This window comes from Nesoenas mayeri (genome assembly GCF_963082525.1).
Source record: "Nesoenas mayeri genome assembly, chromosome: 1".
Classification (NCBI taxonomy): Eukaryota; Metazoa; Chordata; class Aves; order Columbiformes; family Columbidae; genus Nesoenas; species Nesoenas mayeri.
The window spans coordinates 119,521,211-119,546,531 of NC_137541.1; the positions used below are offsets into that span (position 1 = coordinate 119,521,211).

At 40.9% G+C, this 25,321-nt stretch overlaps 1 protein-coding gene across 1 annotated transcript in view; it reads right to left on the reverse strand.

Annotated features, from left to right (window-relative positions):
* Positions 1 to 25,321, reverse strand: part of BACE2 (beta-secretase 2) — a gene marked incomplete at both ends in the record, with an annotated part of 47,848 nt that overhangs the window by 17,948 nt on the left and 4,579 nt on the right. Inside the window, 2 exon segments of the mRNA XM_080363743.1 lie at positions 168 to 384; positions 7,467 to 7,555. Coding sequence (XP_080219869.1) covers positions 168 to 384; positions 7,467 to 7,555 — 306 coding nt within the window.

Below are 25,321 nucleotides of genomic sequence, written 5' to 3' on the forward strand. Positions count from 1 at the left end.
AGCCTAAATCCTCATTTAGAACTGTGGTACCATCACAACCCAGTGTATTATTTATAGAATTTAACAAATACAAAGGATCCACAGGAAAAAGTGGGTGGAAGGGAGGAGTCTAATTCTGACAGAATATCTGTCCTCTTATTTTAATAGCTGGGGAAAGAGTGACTTACCTTGGCTAAGGCATCGTAGGCAAGACCAAGAATCCCATGCCATTTAACCCCTGGTAAGAAGAAATTCTCTGATTCAAGAATGGTAGCAATGTTGATGACGTAGCTGCCATCTATTCCTTTTGGCATAGTAATGACATCTGTACCCAACACTCCAGTCCAGCTTCCTTGACTGTACTTAACTGTGACATCAATCCCTTGAGACTTGTATGTACTTGACCTTTAAAAGGAAAAGATACACTTATGCATGAGCTGTTCATTTACAATGCAAGACAGAACGTATTCCATCTTAATTTTTCCCAGAGAGAAAAAAAGTGAAGTGTGTAAAGTTGACTACATATACTCACAGAAAAAGGGGAATGGATTATAAAAACGGTAAAAAAAAAAAAAAAAAAAAAAAAAAAAAAAAGAGCAGTAATAGAAAAAGTCTTGAGGCCTTGTTTTCATCCAACGATGATTCAAACCTTCACAATGTGTCCTTTTTTTTTTTTACATTAAATATATTACATTATCCCGTGCATTACATCCCTGACTCAGACTGGTCTATCAGAACAGGAGCAATACTCTTTAACTGGAGATGAAATGTATTAAGTGGCACAAGAAAATGAAAACTTTATGAATTCAAATCTCAAATTGAAATGCCAAGCTAACTGAATAGCTGTAGACTAATATGTCATTAATATTACTAAAAATCCATTTTTGGTAAATTGGAATATTATTGCGAGTATCAGGAGTAAAATACAGGTTTTCTAAATCTGCAGTTTCGTCTATCTATCAGGAAGTAAGTAGATTTAAATGTTATTAACAAATGATTCCCTGACTTGGAGGAGGAAAGGAAGGAGTTCCTTCTAGACCTTGGCAGCAAAAGCAACGGAGCAGTTAAGCATGGCAAGCAAAGAAAGAAAAATAATCTTGTTTAGAAGGCTTACAAAACAGGAGAAAAAAAATCAATAGATTTCTTCATTTTAAAATCTTTTAGTATGAATATAGTAATCATCTTCCACCGTCATCACTACTGAAGAGCTATAAAACTCCTGGTTTCCTTACAATCTATTTTGGTCCCATTCCTTGGCAGGCAGCTTGCCTTTCTAAAGAGGCAAATGATCATGCTTGGTACGTCCAAACAGACTTTTAGTTTGACAACTTTTAAAAAAGTAAATTAAAAAAAAAAAAAAGCAAGTGTAAAATAATTTCATAATACCACCTTTACATGTGTGTAAAACAATAGAAGGTATAGATGATTTATCCAGTGCGGTCAGTTTATCAAACCAGCTTTTATCTATCAGCTGCTCTCACAGAAACAACCAGATGAGGTGCCTTCACAGGCCCCTGTACCTGAGCTCACCAGAATGAATTGGTGTGATTTTGCCTATTAGGGGGAGCAACCTTGAGACAGCAATTCAGACAGCTTCTACCCATTCAAGCAGACACTTTATCTTGAAGGACAATTTGGCCATATGGACCATGCAAGCCTCATGCAATTCTCTTCCTAGCTAAACAAGGGTTGGGAACAATAAGAGTCCAGGCTCTAACTCTAAACCATTCTTGATACTCCCAACATCTAACCCATCAGGGGTCTTCACAGCCCAGTAGCTTGCAACATCCAAGAAAGCAGAAATAAATGAGGTAATAGGCCCCATGGATTAGATTTCAAAATCACAAATTCCAGAGACACTGTTACTACCTGTACCTGGTTACTGCTACTGCTGTTTTACCTTTCTGTGTAATTCTGCATTTGTATGACACTTAGACGAAGGGACATCTCTGCTCAGGCAGGGTCTTCAGAGCACCACTGTGATACTGGCAGTACATTTTATAAATCAAAATGGAGTCTAAATAATTAGAGACATAAGAGAAGCTAGGAGGGGGCAGGAAAAGAAAGGGAAAATACAGGGCTCTAAATGTAGGAAAGTGTCTGGCTGTGCAACAGAAGAAGAAACATCTGAAATCAGAGAGAAAAGTGAGTGCTAGGAGAATAAAGCAGAGCAAATCTGCACATATAGACTCTGCATGATGAGCAACAGCAGCAGCACATAGCTCTGCTTCTGTAGGCAGTAACAGCTTGATGGATTGAGCTGTGGACCAGGACACAGAAAGACAGGGCTCGTTTTCCAGCACTGTAGGTGAACTTTCTGGTGAAAGACAGGACAAGCCACTTCCTCAGCTTCCCCAGCTGTAGAAATGGGCATGAGGATACTCATCTCACCTGTAAAGCCCACAAATGTTGTATTGAAGAGAAGGCCTTATCATATCTTTCAAGGAACAAAATACCCAGTGTGGGAAGGGATCTCACGTGATCCTTGTGTCAGTAAATTACATTCTGTTCTGCAAAACCACTTCCTGCTCCGTCTTCTTGACAGTAATCAGCCGGTGTTTTTCCGACTCACTGATCCAAAGGGAGAAAACTTGTTTAGAGGTGAAAACTAGAGACTTCTTCTAATTCGTGGGCTGAGAACAGAAACACAGCATGAAAAATTCCAAACAAGTTGTTGTGGCTACGATAAAAAAAATAAGAAATTCAGCTTTTCCGGCAGGACAGAGTATATCTTCACTAGAGGCAAGGAAAAAGGCCTCCTAGTTTATGGTGCTGTAGTGTTTCCCTCCCCTTTCTGGTTACCGCCTTTTCTCCAAAGCAGCCAACAGAAACGTGGTCCTCAAATATCAGCTTAGAAAACTAGTAACAGGTTCATTTTTCTCATGTAGAGTCACTTCTCATTACCAGCCTACAACATTGAATAAAGCATTGGCAAAATATTATGCTCAAAATGGTAACAGCAAATCCACTTCACAGAAAGCCCTGCTTAACTCCGACCTTGCCAAACACATGCAATTCCTTCTTAATTCAACAGTGTCCCAGCTCACTTGCCACTCTTCAACAAACCAGGACTTCAGATTTTCTTACTTATCCATTCACTTTTTCCTAAGAACCAAACCAATGTCTCCACGAACAGCAATGGCAAAGAAAACAGCAATAGACCAAAAAATCTGAAAAGAAGTTTTGAGTGTTTCTTTAGTGAAGATGGAAGGCACAAGATAAGTGACTCAGGGCCAATGATTTTAAGGCAAAGCAAACATGAAAACCCAACAACCATCCTAGTTGTCTAAAGACTATGCCTCAACATAAATTATTATCTTTAACCAAGAAGTCCCACCTAACTTGCAGGGGTTCTGAAACAAGTTTATAATTTCCCTCAAACCATAAACTGCACAGTGTACACAATCAGACTTGCAGGATCACACTGCAAAGCAGCAGCTTACTTTTGCTTGCTTGTATATAACTTATTGTATTACCTCAATTCATTGCCCATAATTTTCTTACCTCCATATCTCTTGGAATAATCAATTCTTGAGCAGTTTGCTCTCAGAATTTTAGATGGTGCACAGTATTATTCACACTGAAATAAAACCGAATACTGTTGCTGAATACTGACAGCCCTGAGTATGTCATTCTTTCACATACTGCTACAGATCCATCGCTGATAATTTAGTTTCAAGAGTAAAAATCCCTTTATACCTCCGTTAAAGTAGTTCGTTTATCATAAGTAGTGTACTCAATGAAAACAACTTATTTTGAACAGCAAGAGAACAAACCCTGTGATTTCTTTTCAGTTCAGGACAAACTAAGCCATTTCCCAAAACCTTACACACCATTGTGACCTATACAGCATGATTTCCACAGCAGACTCAGAACTTCTCACATCTAAGTTTCGTCAGAACTGCTCCAAAGCTCAAGTCATGAAAGAGTTCATGGTAACAGCTTTATGCATTTTATATGGAAAGACCCAGATAATTAAACAGTAGAATTATATGACACGGATTATATGACACACAATATAATTTAACAAACTAGTTCTGAAGTTGCTCAAGGAGGGCTCTTCCTGAACAACACAACCTCCAGGTCCTTTAAAACAAAGGTAGTGCCTTTCCTATGCACCCTCCTCAATTTCAGTCAAAAAACAATCATGCATTTAATTTTGGATTTTGATAATTTTAATAAAATTAAAGTAAGAACATGGCAATCAGGAAATTCAGATCCATCACTCTCTTTCTCCAACACAATACTAATATTCTAATAAGCACACATCTATAACTCAGTCCCATTAACTTAACAAATTACTAATCCTTCTTTCTCCTTATCTTCAATTCGCAGTTTATGACTTTGATATGGAAGCACTTCATGATGATATAAGGAAAAACTGCAGGAATGATTACCAGATGAGAGAAAAACCTCTTTATGTAATTTTGAAGTGTTCCGTGTAGTATGGAAGAAAAGTGGCCATAGGTCATTTGTCTCATTTACACATGGGTAAAGGTCACTCTCAGGTAATTTTACAGATCTGGCCGATGTGATATCAAGGCTCCTGTATACCATTTATGCAAAATCATGTCAGCCAGGGAAAATAACTTGAGTACTGGGAAAAGGCTGTCATAAGTCCAGTCTCAAAAAGAGATGAGCTACAGGGCCCAAGAAACTATAGGCCACTGAGTCAGGGAAAGTCTCAAAGAACAACCTCCTGGAATCTGCTCCCAAGAACATGCAGGACAAGAAGGTAATAATGGACACTCAGTGAGGAATTTCATGGGTATTATCATACCTGACTGACCTCATTGTTTTCTACAATAAGATGACTGGCTATGCAGATGAGGAGAGTGCAGTGATTGTAGCACATCTTGACTTCAGTCAGGCTTTTGATGCTGTCTCCCATAGCATTCCCGTTTGGAAGCTGAGGACGTAGGCCTGAACAGGCAGCTGTGTGGGCTGAAGATGGGCTAGGCCACCGGGCCCAAACGGCAGTGACCACTGGCTCAGTGTCAGGCTCATGACAAGCATAGCCCCCCAAGGGTTGTAAGTGGAGGAGAAATTGTTTTTAACATCTTCATCAAGAACCTATACAATGGACAGACTGTACCCACAGCAGATTTGCACAGGACACTTCATTAAAGGGAGTAGTTGACATGCTGAATATCAGAGCTTGAATTCAAAGGAATCGTGAAAAATGAGAAAACTGAACCAAGAGAAACCTCCTGACACTCAACATGGAGAAGCACAAAGTTTTGTAGGTGAGAGGAAATAACCCCACGCACCAGGACAGAATGAGAAGCAACTAAAAAGGGCTCAAAAGGAGTTGGGATAATGGTGGACACCAGACTGAATAAGAGCAAACACCATACTTGCCCTGTGCATATCACAAACTCCACACCAGGCCACATATGGAGGGCCACAGACAACATATCCAAGAAAGTTGCTCTCACCTGGTCAGCACCCGTGAGTCCACACCTGGAATAGACTGTGGCTAGCTCTGGGAACCCAGTTCAACAAGGATCTGGAGAAAGAGGGATTGGCAGAGAGCTACCAGATAGGTCAGGGACCATGAACACAGGATCTGTGATGAGAGGCTGAGAGGAGCTAGGCTTTGGTTTTGCAGACAAGAAACTAAGGGCAAATCTCACAGCAGCTTACAACAACTTGAAAGACAATTACAAAGATGCCACAGCCAAACTTTTCTCTGCAGTGACATATAATAACACAAGGGACAACATCCATGAGTCACATTTTGTGAGGTTCAGGGTGGACAATAGGAAAAATTTCCTCCACAGGACAGTGTGGCACAGCACTGAAACACACTGCCAAGAGAGAGTATCCTTAAAGGTTTGCAGGACTTGGCTGGACTCAGCCATGGACCACCTGATCTGCTGACAACGCTGCCTCATTTGAGATATGTACCGACTGACCTACAGAAGTTTCTTGCAAAAGACTTTTTTAAACATCTAACTGATTTCAGTGAGGCTAGGATCCCCCCCAGATGACATTTATTTAAATATATTTGAAGTATTTACAATGGAAGAAACATGGTGTAGCCAAGTTCAAGCATACTAATGGTTTCATTTTTTTCTGGGCATATTGTAGTACTCCATCAAATCAATCCAAATAAGAAATGGTTATTGTAATTGCTCTGAATTGTAGTGACTTGAGTTTAGAATATTTTTTACAAAGTGCCCTTAACTCTTGAGGGCCCAAATTTCAAGGTTTCATTATTAACTTTATATCAAATTTCACAAAACACAGTATACACTGAGAACTCTGATAAGAGACTGTAACCTTCAAGTGATTCCACAGCCTTTCAAAACACACAGCCTCTGCTGTTGTTGTTATTTCTAATCGTTTATGGTTCTCATGAGAGAGGCCTTGCCCTTCCAGACAAAATAACATCACTTAAGAAAAAAGAGAGAAGGAATGCTTGTGCTTTTAATTCCTTGCAGCTAAGTTTCCTCTAGCCACTACCTATGGAAGGGGATAGCTGGCATGAAAAACTCTGCAATACTGCAGAAATGGTTTTCAAGTGTAAGTTCTGGACTTTACAGACCTGTGTCATATGAGAGTGAGATGTGCAATACCTCCATTATCACCTGAATATGTGGCAGGAGGTAAGGCTATTCCAGTAAGCAACATGGAAATACCATCTATCCCTCTATCACCAGTGCATCTTACTGGGAAAAAAAGTGCAAACCCTCATGTTAAAATACATAAAGAGGTAATGAGAATGGTGATATTCTCCAGCCTCCCAGTCCTTTAAGTATTTTTACCCATATGCTTTAGCTAAAGACAGACACTGTGTTTTGGAGAAGTTTACCTGAAATAATTGAAACTAGAGAAGGGCAGAAACAAAGGAAGAAAGGAGCATGAATGATTCAGACAGATGAAGCTGTGCTTGGCTGTGACTAATGTCACCTCATGCTAACACAGCAAATTTAGTGCATAACAAGCACTGAAACCACCAAGTCGTATCTTCTAAACAACCAGATTCAGCAGGGTCTGTCCAGATCACTAAATGATTGAGGCCATTGGCCGAACTAAACAACAAATGAGTTTTTGAATAGCTAATTTTGGTTTTGAATTAAATGTCAAGTAAAAGATACAATTACTGGGTTTTAAGTTTTGTTTTTAAACAAAGGGAAAGTATATTTAAACTTTAATTCATTCCAAGACTATTTGGATAAGAAATTGGCTGAAATTGGTGTAATTTTGCAAACAATTTTTACCCTGTAATCTTCTTTTCTGCAGCTCTAATCAGCTTTGTGCTCAGAGCTCAGTTGAATGCCATGAGTGGGACTGTTCATGGTGTCAGGCAGGACTTTGCACCAAGCAAATCTTCCCACTCAGGTAACAAACATCCCACTCTCTTGGGATGTCACAGGAGCCCCATGAACTGCCTTATCATCCTCTCTTGCGTGGCATGGAGTGGAGGAGTCAGAATCTAAAAGACACCCTAACCCATCACGAAGTGCAGAACAGGTACTTACAGCTCGGTATTGAAGTAGGAGGTGACATCAGGATCAGGCACACCTGCTACAGCAAAATTACTGCTCCCAGTGTCAACCAGAATATTTAACTGCCGAAACAGAAGAAAGGAGAGGTGGTTTTCATATCCAACTAAACGAACAAACAAACAAAAAAAATCATTACAGTTTTTGTCTAAACTACCTTCAATTTTAAAATGATGATGAAAATTGTCCTGGAAAACAAAGTGTCACTTTTGGAAAAGATATGCTGCTGCAGCCCCTTCAAAACAGCTGATCATGCTGACATGCTTTAAAATAGGCATGTTCCTGCAAGGGGGAAAACCAGCCAAGACCATATTCACACAATCTCAAGACCATATCCCACCATCTCAATTTTCTTTTTGGCCCAATCTATGTGTCTCGGCAACCTTGCTTGCCCAGGACACAGACTGAATTGCCTACTGTTTAAAGCATGGTTTGCCTCAGAGCTTATAAGGTTTCTATGTCAGGGCTGAGTGCAAGTCTGAGCAGAAATAAGCAGAAGCACGAAGCTGCCTCATGACTTGGAGAGCATGGGAGCTTTGTGCAGTTCATCCTGAGCAGGAGCAGCCTACCACAGCTTTCACAGCCTTTAAATTGGAAGATGGCAGATTTATAAACACTGTGAAGAGCTTGGACTGAGAGGTGGACTAAGAGTGGGCCACATGTTTAGTTAATTGGGAGGACAAATTAGGCCAAAAATTGTCTATGAAAACCATACAGACAAAACGAGACTGCTCCATTCCCCTTTGGCTCAGGTTAGCAGGTTGCTTCACCCCAGCTGCATGATACTCAAATCAGAAGGTAACAGCACAGGAGTGAGCAGCCAGAGGCAGGATTTCCTCCTTCAGGGAGACCTTGAAACTACAGGTGTTATTAAATGATAATTTAAGTCAGCTAAAGACTGTAGTACTACTAAAAGCTGCAGTCACACTTTTCCCTTGCTCTTGGCTGAATGCTTCCCGTGGTTTCTTGGCATAAGCACTAGCACCCTTGGGGCTGTGCTACAAATCAGATCAGCTTCCTTACCTACAGTTACCAAAAAAAAAGTATATATAGCAATCTGCCATATCAGACAGCTACTTGAAAAGAGATGGTAGAAGCAGGTACTACAAAAAGGTGATTGCCTCTTTCAGTAACAGCATGGTCTCAGATTGGTGTAAAATGATTGTGAAATTATGCCCTAGGCAGTAGGGTACAGCTGCTCCTCAGAAAAATTGAAAGAATTAAAAATTTTCCTGTAAGAGGGAGTGAAACATCAGGACTGGGTTGCCTGTGGTTTGACTTTAGCTCAAACTAGCCACTTTGGTAGTCCTCATCACTTGCTTAAGATGTGAGGTAGCCAGAGATCCAGGAGTGAAAATGGATGTGGGAAGGGTAAGAAAGAACGATAGGCGAAGTGAGTTTAGTGTTGACAAAGAAAGTGGAGAAACAGGGTCAAGGACAGAAAGCAGAGTAAAGACAAAGGAAGATAAAGCATTTGGAGAAGATATGCTGAATCCTTCTTTAACAGATTTAAGACAAATAGACAAAAAAAAGAGTAGGAATCACATTTGAAAACATCTTCGGTTTGCACATGGAGGGGGAAGGAGAAGACAGTTGCCCCCATTTTACCTAGTTAGTGTAGCACAAGACTGAGGAGCTCTGAAATTAAACCATGAAGACAAAAACAACTAGTAATCCATGGGACTCTCTTTTGAACAGCATATATAGTCTGTCATTGGTATTTCCAGTCCTAACCAAGCAAGCATTTTAAGACAAATAGAAACAAACCCACAGCCTTAGTCAAGTTATTTACCTGCTTCACCGCATCTGAGATTTTAGATTAAGCAGAGGCAAAAGGTTAAAATTTATTTTTCAACCACATGAGCTAGACACAGATGTTTAAAAATAAAAGAACATCTACAAGTTCACCTGGCTCCAAGGCCTGAGTCTTCAAAAGAAAATAAGAACCTCTGAGGCATGACTTGCAATAAAATCTAAAGTTTGCTTCATACTTTATTTCAATTATATCAAAAACATAATGTTTTGTCAACTACCTAACAAAGTAAGAACTATTCATTTTTTTCCCCTCTCTGGGACAAAAAACATATTAAAAATAAATAACAAAGGGCAGCTACAATGTGTGCATCTATGAGGACTAACAAAAGTTGCCTCAAAGGCGTGCTGCAGGGCTTAGATTAATTAGCCTTTCAAGGCAGTCTGTGATGCTTGAGTAATGGGTACTATACATCAGCTGTATAAATATACGTAGGTGTTGCCCTAGCTTCAGTAATATGCATGCCATCATACACGGAGGAGGACTTGGAAAACAAACAAAACCCTAGTCGCTAAATGTGACATATATGAAAGATATTTTACCCTGCACCTTAAGTACAAAGTTATCTTCACAGAATTTGCAAAACACTGAAGAAAATGGCAAATTTACTACTACAAAGCAAATCAACATTTCCACAAGAAAATAGATATTCCCCTCCTCAAAAGAGAAAAGAAAAAAAAATACAAAGCCGGCTAACCATGCAAGTGCCAGCCCACTCGGACACAGAAGCATTCACATGACAGATCGCTATTGAGGCTGACATTCTCTATCCGCATGTTTGTGCATAATGAGATGCAGGCGGCTCAGGCAGACACTGATTTATTGTAGTCCTCACAATAGCGCCAGTGATTAGCAGCTCATTTTGGGGTGGGTATAACTTACTGAGTTCTCTTTCTCTCCTGGCTACCCTTTGGGTCTGAATTTTCTTTAGTGGCTTCATGTCTCATTAAGAACCACTTTCATGTCGTCACCACTGGAGCCTACTTTATGCTGTACAGCCTGCTGCTGGTTTAATGGTGCTGCTAGGGGAGCTTCAGGCAAGCTCTGGTGAGTCACAAGGCAGCATCCAAAGGATCTTTGGTGCAGGACTGCCCAGCCTGCCCCATCTCCAGAGCTCAGCCCTGCCCTCTCCCAAAAGACGAAGCCAAATTTCCTCACTTTGCTCACTCCTCTGCCACTGCATTGTGCCACCCAGTTTACTAATGAAAACCAAAATTGACAGCACCTCAACTAGATCCATTGAGCTATGGCCTGTGACAGCTGCAGAGCAGTCACACCTCTCTCTGCTGTTTCCTTTCTGCCACAGGGGCAGAAGACCCTGATGCTGAGGCAGAGCCAACAGCAGTGGAAGTGTCCTCTCCAGGTACCTCCTGGTGAAGCCCCAGAGATGGTGAATCAAAGCTCCTGCGGGCAGGCAGGCAGAGCAGGTTCCTTGAGTTTATTATGGCCATCTCGGGTGAATCACTTCCTATCACTGAGACCTGATTATTTAGTGATCACCCTGTGTTGTCAGAAAGTGTCAGGTGAAGTCAGATTTTGCGAAAGCCAAGGTCAGAGAGACACAGTTGAATGAGGCTATGAAGGAAAAACTGCCCAAAGATTGCTGATGGATCACGTGCCCAGCATTCAAAACAATGAAAGATCACTTTATCTTTGCTTTTGGAAGCACAGAAGGAAAGCCTTGGTGTTTTGTTTTGTTTTGTTTTTTTTCAATTGTGTCTTCCAAGTTCATTTTCAGACCTATATGGCAAAAGCAGATAGCAAATGCAAAAGGCCATTTTTTTCCCCTGAAGGTCAGTTTTACCACAGCCGTAGGACATAAAATCTGTACCTCGTACTGTATCTGAAGGTTGTTTTGCTGGATGCATTTCCTACACAGAAACAGCATGAGTATTAATAAGAAGTTCATAAAGATCCCCAGCTGTTGGGTAAGCAAGAGAGTAACATCCACCTCTGACATGACAAACTTACAGAGGAAATCTGACACCTTATCTATAACTCATCAAGTTGCCCTTATCAAAAGAAATAAATCCAAACCTGTTTACTGAAAGTCAGGAACACTGAAAGCAGAAGCCTTCTTAGGCTATACATTTTATATATTTTCTTCTTGGAAGGGGTAGAGACACTGAAAAAAACCCAGTTGTAATGATTTATTTCAAGTGGAAGTCAAACACATTGTCAATACTTCAAGGATCCCTCAAACTTTCCAGTGCTTGATTAGCACCAATATCAAATGGCACTTACTGTAAGCTATCCTGCTTCGATCATTTAACTTACCACTGTCTTTAATATTTTTAAGCCTTCCATTGCTGAATATTGTTGTATTTTGATATCAGAAAAAAAAAATTGGCTATTGATCTGTCATCTTTTTTCATTCAGCAAAGCTTCATCTGGCGGTGGTTCAGAGTCCTGCTGTATCTGTTACAGCAAATGGCATCAATACGGTGTCATCAACCCTAGGTATTATCTACGGCTCATTTAACTGCCCTGTGAACAGCAACATGCAGTTATCGCACCGTGCATTCAGAAAGTGAATTCCTTCACAGTTTCAAGGAAAAGTGATAAAATGTAGCAATCATTCAATTTGTGTTGCATAGTGGTTGTTATTATCTTCTAGCAGGGGCAGACCTGGCCTCTGTTCTGATCCACACCCTACTCAGACTTTCTGTAAGTTTCTTTCCTGTTTTAGTTTGAGGTTGGGAGCTTTTGGTACCTTCAGAAAAATATACAAAACAAATGCCTGAGGCTACAAGTGCATAATGCATTTCTTCGAACCAGCTCTCTGCATGATTTAGCATACAGAGCCTTTTCCAGCTGTGGAATCCTAGGGCTTGAATGTAACTCTGTCCCGCTGTTGCTTTTGATGTGATTCCCTGGGCAACCCATGCTGAGCTAGTGATAATCTTCATCCCCATTAAAAGTCTGGCCTTTTAGGTCAGATCCTTTTAGGTCAAGCAATGAAGTTTCACCATTGGACAGAAGAAACCAGACTGCAAAAATGTATTAGGCTTATCATCCCTGCTTCAGCTGAAGCACAGGGGAAGTTAAAAAAAAAAGAAAAAGAAAAAAGAAAAAAAAGAGTAAGATTTGCACAGATAGAGCCATAAATATAATAATCAATCTCATTCAGCCTTACATTTACTCCGGGGTTCAAAGTCTCAATGATAGGCAATTGATAGCTTCTGCTGCACAAGCCATCAGACCAAAGAAGCTGTCTGTAAGACTTCATGATGAAAACAACAAGTGATCATGCCTTCTTTGGGATTTTAACTTGACCCAATGGTGTCCCTTTCTTTTCCCTCACCTCTCATCTACAATAAAGAGAACAACCATTCCACACTAGAAACATTCATACGCCATTAAAAATCTTGTCCTGCTGTGCTTTCGTGATTTCTCCCACGCACACACTTAAAATAAGGCTTATAGTCCTACTCTGCTTGATGGAGTATGCCACACAGTGAACTATCACAAAGCAAAAATGTTTCTTTGTCCACATGTAGAGACTATAAATAGGAAGCATCCCATTACTGGCTCATGAACTGTTACCACACATCACGATGTACTGGCTTAGGAGAAGTCCACCCCATCTAACAACCCCTGAATTGCAACACCTCTTAGGTCCCTTTCTTATTTTGTCCTACACATAATAAACCCTACAGAAAATAATTTGCTAGACAGTGCTTAAAAAAAAAAGTGCAAAGTAGTGCTATATTTCTTGTCAGAGATTAGCAGCTAGAAATCATTTGGGTAACAGCTCTTCTTTTTCAGGACAGTTAATAGATAGGAAAATTACTTGCCAATTTAAACACTGCCTCATTTAACACAACGATTCCTAATTACATTATCAGCCCATCTGGCAAGAATTGCTTACAACCATCATGTGAAAAAGAAAACACACCAGCAACTATATGCTGTGTTTGCCCACAGTTATTACGTGTTATTATTGGCACAGACTGTCAGTCAGGTTATTTCAGCAATTTGTTTCTACAAATTAATAATGTTACAGTATACAGCAGCTTTTTAAGCATGGAGACACTATGCTTTTTTCCCTGTGTTACTTGGAATTAACATTTACAGCCTACTTTCTAATAACTAAATTCAGAAGACAAGGCTTTAATATAGATTCTTCATCTGTTCCTCTTAAGATACAGAAATAAAACCTAATTAAAAGATGAGTTAGAGAAATCTTTGGTAGTGTTTCTAGATGTAGAGGCCTGCAAAGTTAGACAGAAACCGAAAAAGCCCCTATAACAACAAATTTCTGCTTGCTGAGTAACATGAATTTTGCTGAACAGGTAAGACTGAAACCAAAAAAGGGTAAGTTTGTTGGTCTGTATAACAGACTGGCACCTTGACCCTGAGCACTGAGGCAGGGATGGGACTCTCCCATTGTTCATAAGTGGTCCCTGGACGGGAGCATCCCAGTCCTCATTGCTCTGCAGCACTTCACAGAATGGTTGAGCTTGGGAAGGACCTCTGGAACTCATCTGGTCCATCCCCCTGTTCATGCAGGGCCACCTGGAGTCAGACGCCCAGGACCATGCCCAGACAGCTTCTGAATGTCTCCAAGGATAGAGACTCCACAGCTTCCCTGGGCAACCTGTGCCAGCGCTTGGTTACCCTCACAGTAAAAATGCAGTTTTCTTTATGTTTAGAGGGAACCTCCTGTGTTTCAGTTTGTGTCCATTGCCTCTGGTCTTGTCACTAGGCATCTCTGGAAAGAATCTGGCTCTGTCCTCTTTGTACTCTCTCTTCAGGTATTTACATACATTGATGATATTCCCTCCTGAGCCTTCTCTTCTCCAGGCTGAGTAGTCCCAGCTCTCTCAGCCTTCCCTCACATGAGAGATGCTCTAATCCCTTAAACATGGGAGCTCTAGCTGTGGCTTCACCAGTGCTGAACAGAGGAATCCAGAAAATGACTCAGCCTTATGGCTGACAGCTGTACAGCCACTGATGATGACGGAGAAACACCCCATCCAGAGCCAAATGACTCTCTGCAGCTTGGACAGCATCATACTTCACCTTTGTGAAGGAGAAGGGAGGGGGCAGGTCCACATGTTAGATCCGGAAGGAGATGTATTTCCTGTGGTGCCCTGAGGGAGGTCACCTCACTACAGAAAACAGACCTACCTACTACTACCTCCAAAAAATAGTTCTTCTGTAGTCGCAAGAAGGGTTTAACTATACAGCCAAGATAAGAGAGGCATTGTGAGAAAGAAAAATGGAATGGAGATTAATGGTTTTCAATGCTGTTTGTTCAGCAGGCGGTGCCCACTTTTCACTGCAACGTCACACTGGGGACAGAGAGGAACGTGATTTACTGCAGCATGAAAACTTTGCCAAACCAGGAGGTCAGCTTTATCACCAAAGACAATTCCTGCTTTTGTCAGGGCAGAAGTTTGTCACAAAAAGTGTGGCATGTTTGTAGGTTGTGGAGTAAGCAAGAGAACAAGAGGCAAATGGAGGCTTTTCAGGGCAGCAGCAGATCAAGCTCACCAGAGCATGTTTGGCATTCACTGTCATTCCCCTCACCACATTCCCAGCTGGTGTCAGAACCAGTGATTTGACCCCATATCTACACTACCTTTACATTCACTTTGTCCCCCAGCCACCTACAACACTCAGCTATCCCTGGATACTCTTACACCTGCACTGGGCCCAGTAGAAGACCAAGAATCTCTTGCCCTCAATCTTTTCATGATCTGCACTGCTAGACTGGGACAAATACCTTGTTTTTTTTCTTTCCTCTGTCTGAAAAGCAGTAAACTCTTTCTTTGCCAGAAGATTACAAAGTACTATCTGGATTAGCCAATCTATCTGTGCTTAAGAGCACTGTGTGCTTCTGTAGTTGAGATTTGCATTAAAACCACAAATGCTAAAATGACTGATTGCTCTGAAGTATAAACTTGCTAAACTAAATTGCAAGTTGAAATATGAGCATCTGACTCTGGGACCGATGAATAGTCATTTTGAAGAGAAATATTTCAGGAAGTGCTTTATATATATTATCATTTTGACAATAAGGGAAGGCTATTATAGTTTAAAGACAAAAAAACAGTCAGCCAATCAATCCTGGTAACAAAACAAAATATCTATTCTTCAATTCATCGCTCTCCTTTCTGCCAATGCTTTTGGTTCCCTGAACATTAGCATTCTTCCTGCACATGCCGTCTCATGTGGTATCTTAGTTTTCAGGCTGAAATTTATTTGCTGTGTCTTGATTTATCATACAACACATCCATCCTATTCATGGTATATGAACATGCTTTGCTGTTGAACATGAGCTATTACTTGCTTATCTTAGAGCTGTGTGAATCGCAGCAATTTTGTCTCCCTGCCTTTTCAGAAAAGAGTCACTTTTTTTTTTTTTCCAAATACAAATCCCTCTCCTGTACCCTACAGCTGATGAAGAATGTAGGTGTGTGAAGTAACCTCTCATTCACCTAAACCAGCTACAGCTGAAGTCACTCCTTGTTCTAGGGATTAGGTTTTCAGGAAAATCCAGACTAGTTCAAGGAAGTTCAGTAACAACAATATCTAGAGGTCTAGAAAAATCTCACCTGTAAATAACCATTGGAAGGCTTGGACTGGTATGAAAAGATAGGAAAACTGTGATAGTCTTCTAACAGATGTATGGTTGCCACAAAGATCCCCTGGGATCTGCATCTTCCAGCAAAAGGGGTTTGCATGTGAGCCAACTAGTACCTTTTTCAGCCTTTCCCAGTGTAGCTAGTAATGCACATTAACATCAGGTAGACTGTTCGTTCTTACTAAAGCAGTAAAGTGCTCAAAATCTGAGTAAGGAAAATCTATGTATTTTCTATATTTATCCTAAACACATTCTTGAATTGAAGGACTAATGAGTGTCTAGATAAATGGAAGATAAAATAGCCCCACAAATCCTGAAATTCAAGAATGAATGCAGGAGACATCAGTTATTTGCACTTATGTACAAAAAAAGCTCTTGCTACATCTGAGAGCATGTTTCCACCTGTTAGTAAGTGTATACAAATTAAAACCACCAATTTTTTGCTAATTGTAGTACAGCACCTAGAGACAAGCAAGACTGTAAGCCAAATGCCACTGGGACCAACTCTCACGTCTAACTGCAAGACTCACAAGGAATCCCTGTGCCCACACAGCCTTGGTTTAGAGACAGGCTAAGTCTACACTCTGTGCCACATCTAAATTAGCAAGCATCTCATCCAGAGGTCACTCCCCTATTCCTAGAGAACATGGTGGCCAAAGGTGTTGGAGAGGCAGCTATTAATTCAATAATTCAACAGCTAAAAAGAAACTGCAGAAATGCCTTACGTGTGTCTTGACTACCAGTCTGACTCTCTGAGACGGGCTCATGAATGCCATTACAGACTTCATAGTCACCTTCTCAACCTCAACCTCTTTCTCGTGTTGAAACCATCAAGCAAGCACCTCTGGGTACTGCGCTGCAGGATGTTGAACTCTCTGGAGTGATGGCCAGCCACATCAGACGGCTGCTAGTCCATGGAGCTATGGGTGCTGCAGGAGGACTTGAGGAGAGGAACAGCTTCTAGCTCTGTGGGAAATAGGAGAGCAGCAGAGCTGGGCAAAGGGCTGCACAGCTGTATTTTGTGATACAGGGACACAGACACCACTGCCCAGTGAAAAAGCGTTTTGCTGTGCCTAGACAGATCCCTCAGCAAGTGTCTGTGCACTTGTACCTATGTGCTTAACCACAGTCTGTATCACTTCATTCTTGAAGAAAAACATTGTCATTTTTTTTCAGCTGACCTGAAGCTAAACTTTCCCTGTAAGTAAAGACAACCACCTGACTGAAAAACAACAAACCATCCACCTCAAGTGTCTTAGGTTAAGTGTCTGCTACGACTGGTTTGTTTACCAGTAGTACTTAGGGCATGGAACTTCTGAAAAAAACATAGTTTTATGTCAAACAATTTTAGAGGTGTTGTTTGTTAGGGGAAAGAAGAAAAAAAAAAAAGAGGAGAAAGGCACTCGTCATTTTAACAACAGTACCTTTCAGAAGACAATAGCCAAGGAGGGTTTTTTGCCCTTTTTTTTTTTTCTCAGAAGGAAATGAAATCAGTAATCCTACATTAATGTATTATACCCAGTGAATGATTACAGTTAGAAGCTGCATACAGTTCAGAATTTCAATTTTCTGAGGCTTTTGCTCTCCAAAATTAGCTTCCAATTTATTTTGTCAGGTCACGCTTTTCTTTACCTCTGTTATTCATTAAGACTCAGAGAAACTGCTGTCTGAAAGAAAGGCATTTTTAGTTCTTCTTTACCCAGCTTCAGAAGCCCTACACTGTAAAAAAACCCAAACAAACAAGTTTGTTTTGAAACTAAAGCAAAAACCCTCCAACTGCAGTATCTGTAAGGCTGAAACAGTTTTACACATTTACACAGAGCCAAGCTATACTAAGTAAACTCAAGAAGGCTTGAACCAACTAACCTTTAAACCTTCCTCATGCTGTACAACCTTCTACATCATGAGTCGCTGCCCATGTTTACTGTGCCATTTGGAAATAACAGAATTAATAAATGGACACGTTTCAAACTTCAGCATAGCCTCTGAAGTCCATTCCTAATCCTCTTGAGCATAGGCTGGTAGGAAGTATCTCTAACTTCACCAGTGGTGGTAATTTTTTTTGTAAATCTTCCTTTTGCCAAAGAAACCACAGTAGCCTTGCCCTTCAGTAGCTGGCAGGAGCCCCTCAGGAGAGTGTCAGTCTCACTCCTGTATTTCCACATGCGTTAAAAGGTCTCCTTCACACTGAAGATCTGAACTTCAATCTCAAATTTAAATAAGACCGTGGATTTCAAATTGCACTGGAGATCTGAAACCAAGTGCCAAAGCTGCTCCTGAAATATTTAAGAAGCTTTTGAAGGCAACGATTAACTTTGAAAAAGAGTACATTTCAGAGACAGGTAGGAAGAAAAAGAAGTTTGCAGGACAGCAGTGAGAAAAATCAGTTTTGAGAAGGCTGCATGCCAGGTCTGATCTCTTCCCTCTCCTCCCCCTGTCAACTCACTCTCATAGTGACATGATTCTTTTCAGTTTTTTTTCCCCTCCTCTGTCAAGATGTTAGTTTTGGAGATGGGTGTTTGTTAGCAAAGGTTTTTCAAAGCCTGGAGAGCTAGGAGAAGGAGAGGTGAAGGCAGGGCACCCCGACACATCAGGTCAATCCATTCTCCCCAGAACAGGCTGTTCCCAGCAGTGGGGCTGCTCATTATAATGTACTTCTAGCCACACTCACTGCCTGCTTTCAGGAAGGGCTCATTTATGTTTTTTTAGTGCTTTTCTTTGAGAAGGACATTGAATGCTTATAAGATATTTTTCAAACATTCCCCTAAAACACTGCAACAAAACCAAAGTGGATAACCATATTTTTTCTTGTTTTTTCTCCATACACTGTAATGGTGAAACAACCACCCTTTCCAAAACGCAAAAGCCAACAGACATGACTACAGGGGAACCCCCACTTTGTTGCTTGAATCAAATTCATGGCTGTGAAAGCAGCCCCTCCCTCCGGGTGGACAGGAAACTACCGACAATCCCACATTCATGCACCTGGGTTCCCTGGATTAGCCAAGATTGTTGGACATGGATAAGTAAGTAAATTAGCACACACCCCAGAAAACCAACTATGGGCTCCCTGTACTTCAAGACCTGACCTCTGCTATAAAAAATGCCACAACTTCTTCTTCAGGACTGGACTTGCAGCATTGTCAGATTTCGTTTGACATATGAGAGCTGCTACAGTATTTCATATTGCAAAACTGGGATGTTTCCACCTGGGGAACTGCAAAGACTGATCCCATCCTCTTCCATCACAGCTCCCACCTCTCTTCTTCCTTTTCTGCCCAGAAACAGCAGTGATCTCATACTTTCAGACACCTACCGGGCTGTTGCTGTATGGATAGCAAATGGTCGTGGCTGGATCTGCTGGTGCAGGCAAGAGGGGTGAGGAAGGGAAGAAATCAGTAAAAAACAAACAATAACAACAAAACACAACAAGAAACCACAGGTCTGGCTATGTCAAGCACAAGGACTGGAATTTGGTTATTTTGACTGTATTCCCTGCTAGAAAAGCTGTGCCACATCTCTGGGGAAAGGTGTAAGGTCAGGCAGCTGCCCGCTGGTTTGTACCATCTTAAGTGGCCACAGGAATGTAGACAGGTGGCCCCAGGTCTCAGAGCACAAACAGGGTGATGCAACTCTGGTGTTTTTATTTCCCTGGTAATTAATAAAGGGAATACAACAAACAGAAGGCTTTTGCTCCCCATTCCACCTGACCTATTTAGGATATTACCAAGGAGCAGAATTTGATTGTTGTCATGGGTATTTGCTGCAACTGTACAGTGCAGTTCAAAGGCAAACACAGAAAACAGCTTTTCACTCCATAATACCAGGAAGGACTATTTTATGGGAGGGGAAAAAAAAAGCTGCTAAGCAATGTCACAATAATGTGTTTGATTTATTAAAAATAAGAACAATCTTTTTTGTTCATATTTATTCTAACATTTTACTTAAAAAAATTGGCAGGGCAATTTAAAAGGCAGATTTGATTCCCAAGTGAAGTTATCATTTTTAAATTTTTTTTTTTTTTTTTAAAGCAGCAGCATTCATCCCCCTGCTATTGGACTCATTTATTTCTCTCTCTCCTTCTCAAACATGCACACTTTACTCTTTACCCTGGCTAATACTGTAGAGGCAGCAGCTCTGGGAAATGAACCAGCTTTGCCTGTGGCTCATACATCATTACAATTGTTAACCAAGTTCTACTATAAAAATCTTTATTACACTGGAGAACACAGAGGCATGCAGGAACACAGCTTTATTTTCAGATACCAGGTTGAGTTTGTAGGGCAGGAAGTTAAAAGACTTCTTTATACTCTCAGGCTGACGAAGTCTGCTACTGTGCACTGCAACATCACACAGAAGACAGCTTCGTACTATCCATTCCTCCACCTATCAACCTGTATGTAGGACTAAGCTATCTTCTACTTCAGCCAGGGGTTACAACCCATGATGTGATGATGGCACCTCAGGTCCTACAGCAGCCCAAAGGAAGGCAGCACATCATTGCTGCCTACACGCTGGAGCTGATGGTGCTCAGTGTGGTGAAATTCACTCATCAGCAACAGCAAACATTCTCATGCACACCTGCTCTGAAGAAAGTTTCCAAACCTGAACAAAAGTGTGCAGGTAGTATCACTAGTGTTTGGTCACTTGCCAAGAAAAGGTTAACCCAAAAGCTCAGCAGAGTGTAAATAAAATTTAACTCAATCTGGAACATGTAACACATGCCAACATTCATAACAGCAGTTGCTAGAAATTCGCTGAACTTTTTTTTCCCTCCTCCATACATTATTTATGTCAGCAGACCAAATGCAAAAATCTGGCACTCTGGATCCTGCAAAATGCTAGTGTTATTCCCTGAAGGACTTTGTATCTGTGAAGTAATGAGAAGATCATTCTGTGACAGATAAACTGAAGCACTGTGACTGCATCAGATGTTATCTTGCTACATCACTTCTCAGACTTTTTGGGAAGTGTGACCACCTTTGGACTCCTCTGTCTTATTTGCAACCTGGGAGGCACTGAGAAGAAAAATGAATGAATGAAGTAAAAACCTCTTTAGTCATAGAAAAGTATCAGTAGGACTGATTAATCACTTTCTGACATGCCTCGCACTTAAATCTAACCTACAGCAGACATCTACTAGACAGCATAGTGAATGAAACCATAGGTCTCTCCATACCATGCTTAAGCAGCGTGATAATATTGCCCTGAAGACCTTCCAAATTGTCATAGCATGCTCTGTCTTGAAAAGGCTTTGCAACTAGTAGTTTCTTATGCTGCAAACCCTGACAGTCAAGGTTTCTGTATCAGCTGGTATCACAATGGAATTTTGGAAACAAAGTTTCTAATTAGATAGAAAAAAATGTGAGGAAAAAACCTTCCTCAATATTTCAAAGTTGCAATTTCATAAGTAGATCTGAAGTCTGCAGTTGAAATAGACACCCTAGTGTATTATTTTCTATGCCAAAATTATGGCTGTCACGGGCAATCTTCAAAACCTATCTTCTGCTGACCTGATGTATTTTTTTCTTTCCTAATACCACAATAACATTTTCAAGGGGGTCATGCAGACCCAGCCTTCCATACAGTGGCTTAGCAGGTAAGCCTTTTGTTTCTGTAGAAGCCCCAAATGGCTGATCTTCTCTGCTGTGAAGCTTCCTACAGCAACAAAGTGAGAAACAAAGTGAGCCTGGATAAGTGAGAAAATTCTCACATCTGGCTTTGGTGTAAGCCTGAGCACAAACCACAACACCGCGCCAGGCTCCGAGTCGCTCTTCTACAGAGTGCTCTCGCAGGCAGATCTACAAACAAATATCAACGAATTACTTGAGAGATGGCCACCAAAAGGATCTGATTACTTTTTCTCTGTCGAATGGCAGGATCTGACCTTTAATGTGAGAAGGCTTACACTCTCTCCTGCAAGCACAGTGGTGACTCTTGGTTCTTGAGCTGTCATCTTTTTTTTTTTTTTCTTTAAAACGACCCAAACATGCAATGGGCAAAAGATCCCTAGGAATGGATTCACTTCTGTCTTTAAGGAGGAGAAGCTTACCAAGTGTTACTGCAGCACCGATATATTTTCTCCTTTAAAATGAAACTGGACTTTGAGACAAGCATTTTCCCTAAACACATGCAGTCTAGCTTAACAGCAATGTTTGCTAGTAAGTAGGTACAAAAATAAACCAACCATAAAGCTAAAGAAAATAAACTAATTTTAGTACTCACAAGCTGAGCAAAGACGACAAAATCTGCAAGTAATTTATTTTTCACAATTTCAAATTATTACTAAGCAATGGTGAGGGAAAAAAGGATTGCAGAGTGCAATTACTGTCTTAACAGATTCACTTCAAAAGAGTCTTCTAATTATGACACATTAATTGTATTCAGCAAATTACAATTTTTACTTGAATAAGACTTTTTTCCCCCATTTAGTTTATTTTCTTCAAATTCCCTCTCAACTGTAGCCCACAGGTTTCATCTATTCAAGGAGGACTCATACAAAACCAATGCTCTAGAACATCTGTCCCCACCTCCGTCCCTGTAAAATACAGGGGAAGAATAAAAAGTACTATTTTATCTACCTTTGGCAAAAGAGGGAGCAAATCTTGACTCTGGCCCAAGACTTTCTCAAGGCACACGAGCTGACTTTGCTACGTGGCCACCCTCAGATGAGCATGGCCAAAAGCCCATCAGACAATCACAGAATCACAGAATAGCTGGAGTTGGAAGGGACCACTGGAGATCATCTAGCCCAACCCACCTGCTAAAGGAGGCTCACCAAGAAGAGATTGCACGGGAATGTGTCCAGGTGGGTTTTGAATGTCTCCAGAGAAGGAGACTCCACAACCTCTACGGGCAGTCTGTTCCAGTGCTTTGATACCCTCAAAGTAGTTTTTCCTCATGTTTAGATGGAAACTCTTTTGCTTCAGTCTGTGCTTGTTGCCCCTCATCCTATCATTGGGCACCACTGGAAAGGGACTGGTCCCACTCTCTTGACACCCACCCTTCAAATATTTGTAAGCATAAATAAGATCCCCTCTCAGCCTTCTTTTCTCCAGGCTGAACAGACCCAGCTCTCTCAGTCTTTTCTCACAAAAAGAAAATGCTCCAGACCCCAGTAATCTTCGTAGCCTGCCACTGGACTCTCTGCAATAATTCCTTGTCCTCCTTAGAGTGAGGACCACAGAACTGGACACAGTACTCCAGATGCAGCCTCACCAGGAAGCTCACTGAGAGGGCCAGCATGTGAGCAGTAGCAGGTTCAGCAGTCAAACTTTCATCCCAAGGGGGAAAAGTTTATTAAGCTCCTTGATGAGGCTCTTCTTGAGTGGTTCTGGGCTGCTGCCACCTTTGCTGTGCAGAGCACACAGCCACCACCATAGGAAAACAAAAACATGCAGTTGATGCAGACATGCTCAGGCTACCTCAGACGACGGCAGTGGTAACAGAGCTGGCTGTATGTTGCAGAGCCACCCAGAAAAGCACAGCAGATTGCTCGTGCGGAGGTCCTCGTTGCCACAACTAGACTGTTACCAACCCAAGTTACCTGGTTTCTGCTAGCTTGGTTCTTTAACAATGTAATCCAGCTGCACAAGTGACTGTGATGTAGGCATACGCAGAGGAGATAGACAGACAGATAACTTGTTATTTTAAAACTATGGGAGTTCATGTGAAAAAAAAATTGCAAATAAAATCTATTTTCTTCCTGGGATGTTTCAAATGCTTTGAAGGACACAGAACTGACAGATATGAATTTGAATTTATTTTAACAGCAGTCTGGTATCTGTACAACATGTACTGCATTTGCTTCACAAGCTCAGATCCACATAGCAAAACCAGGCGGAAAATCAGCAAGATGTATGACAGTCTCATCAATGGCAGGAAAAAACACTTCCTTCTGGGGCAGCTGAGTGCTACCTCCTTTGCTTTGAAGATCTGATCCCGAGTCCTAATCTGGACAGAAATAGGACCAACAAGTTCCTTCACTTATTTACAGAAATTATGATTAAATCTGTATTTTACAGCCAGTAAGACAAGAGAGAGAGGTAAGTCTGATTTGTACCAGAGATGCACATGTGCAAGGGTATACTATTGTATCAGCTTCCTTTTTCAAATGTAGCTATACTTGACAATGACCAGATGATGTTTAAGGTCACTCTTGCTTCACCCACACTAAGTGAAAAATTTTCCAAGATAATAAAATGTGGGGACAACATAATAGCTAACATGTCCTCACAGACCTGAAGTCCTAAGTGCTCTTCATAAAAATAAAGACCCCTGCAAGGTGTAGTAGTTTTAAAATCTGTCTTGCCAGACACTTTCCCTGGAGCTTACTGCTTGCTGGTTACAGGAGGAAAAAAAAAAAAGAAAAACAAACAAACTGAACTAAAACCAACCAACCAAAAAACAAACCCAAACACACATCTAAAACCAAACCAAACAAAAACCCAAACAAAAAAGAAATCGAACTCCTAAAACATTCCTTCCTTAATAACTCCAAATATCCAAACATTCATTACAAGCCTCTTCCATTCAGTGTCACTCTGTGTCCAAATGCTGCAGGCCATTGCAGCCCACTTATAAACACAGCAAAGCAAAGCCTTGGTACAAAACACAGTGCTATACTCAGGCTATCTGCATTGTAACTAATACTCGTGTTTTGGGTTATTTTTATGGTACAGGCTTCACTACCTCTGTGCAATCCTTTTAGTGAGGGCTAATTTTGTATGGAAGGAGGGGCCAGAACGCTAATTCGCCAAGGCAGGGACCTGTCAGCGCAAATCTGGTATGTTTGTTTGCTTTGTCTTTGGTCAAAAATACATTACACTTCACCACACCACAGTACATTATATTGGTCCTGTCTCTTAGGACTTTCAGGTCCTTGTCCTGTTCATTTTGCTGGCATCCAACAACAACAACAACAAAGTCTACCCAATTCATCATTTAACAACAGGAACATTTTGCATTTCAATCGTACTTCCATTAGAGGGATCTGAAGGGATTCTGACACTGTCACCTCAAAGTACTCTAATACACCATGGTCCTCATCTTTGCTCCTCAACCCTTCCTTTTTTCAGCTTTCATAAAGAGCTCAAACACAAAAACCCCACGTAATTATCATTAAAAAAAACAAAAAAAAAAAAAGGGAGAGGGAGACTCTAGTTGGAGCTTGCTTTCTGGTATTTGAAACTGGAAGAATCACATTTTCCATACTTCTTGTATCTAGAATGATGGTAAACGCCCTTTCAGCAAAATTAAGAAAGCAGAGCCTAGCTTCTCAGGGAATAACACAGCTCCACATATCTCTTCACGATCTTCTTTCCTTCCAACACTCAGGCAATAAGAGCTATCTACAATTAAGGAAGAATGTCTACATGTTCAGAAATTGCTAATATGTGTGTTCCTTACCTTCAAAATATCTAGATA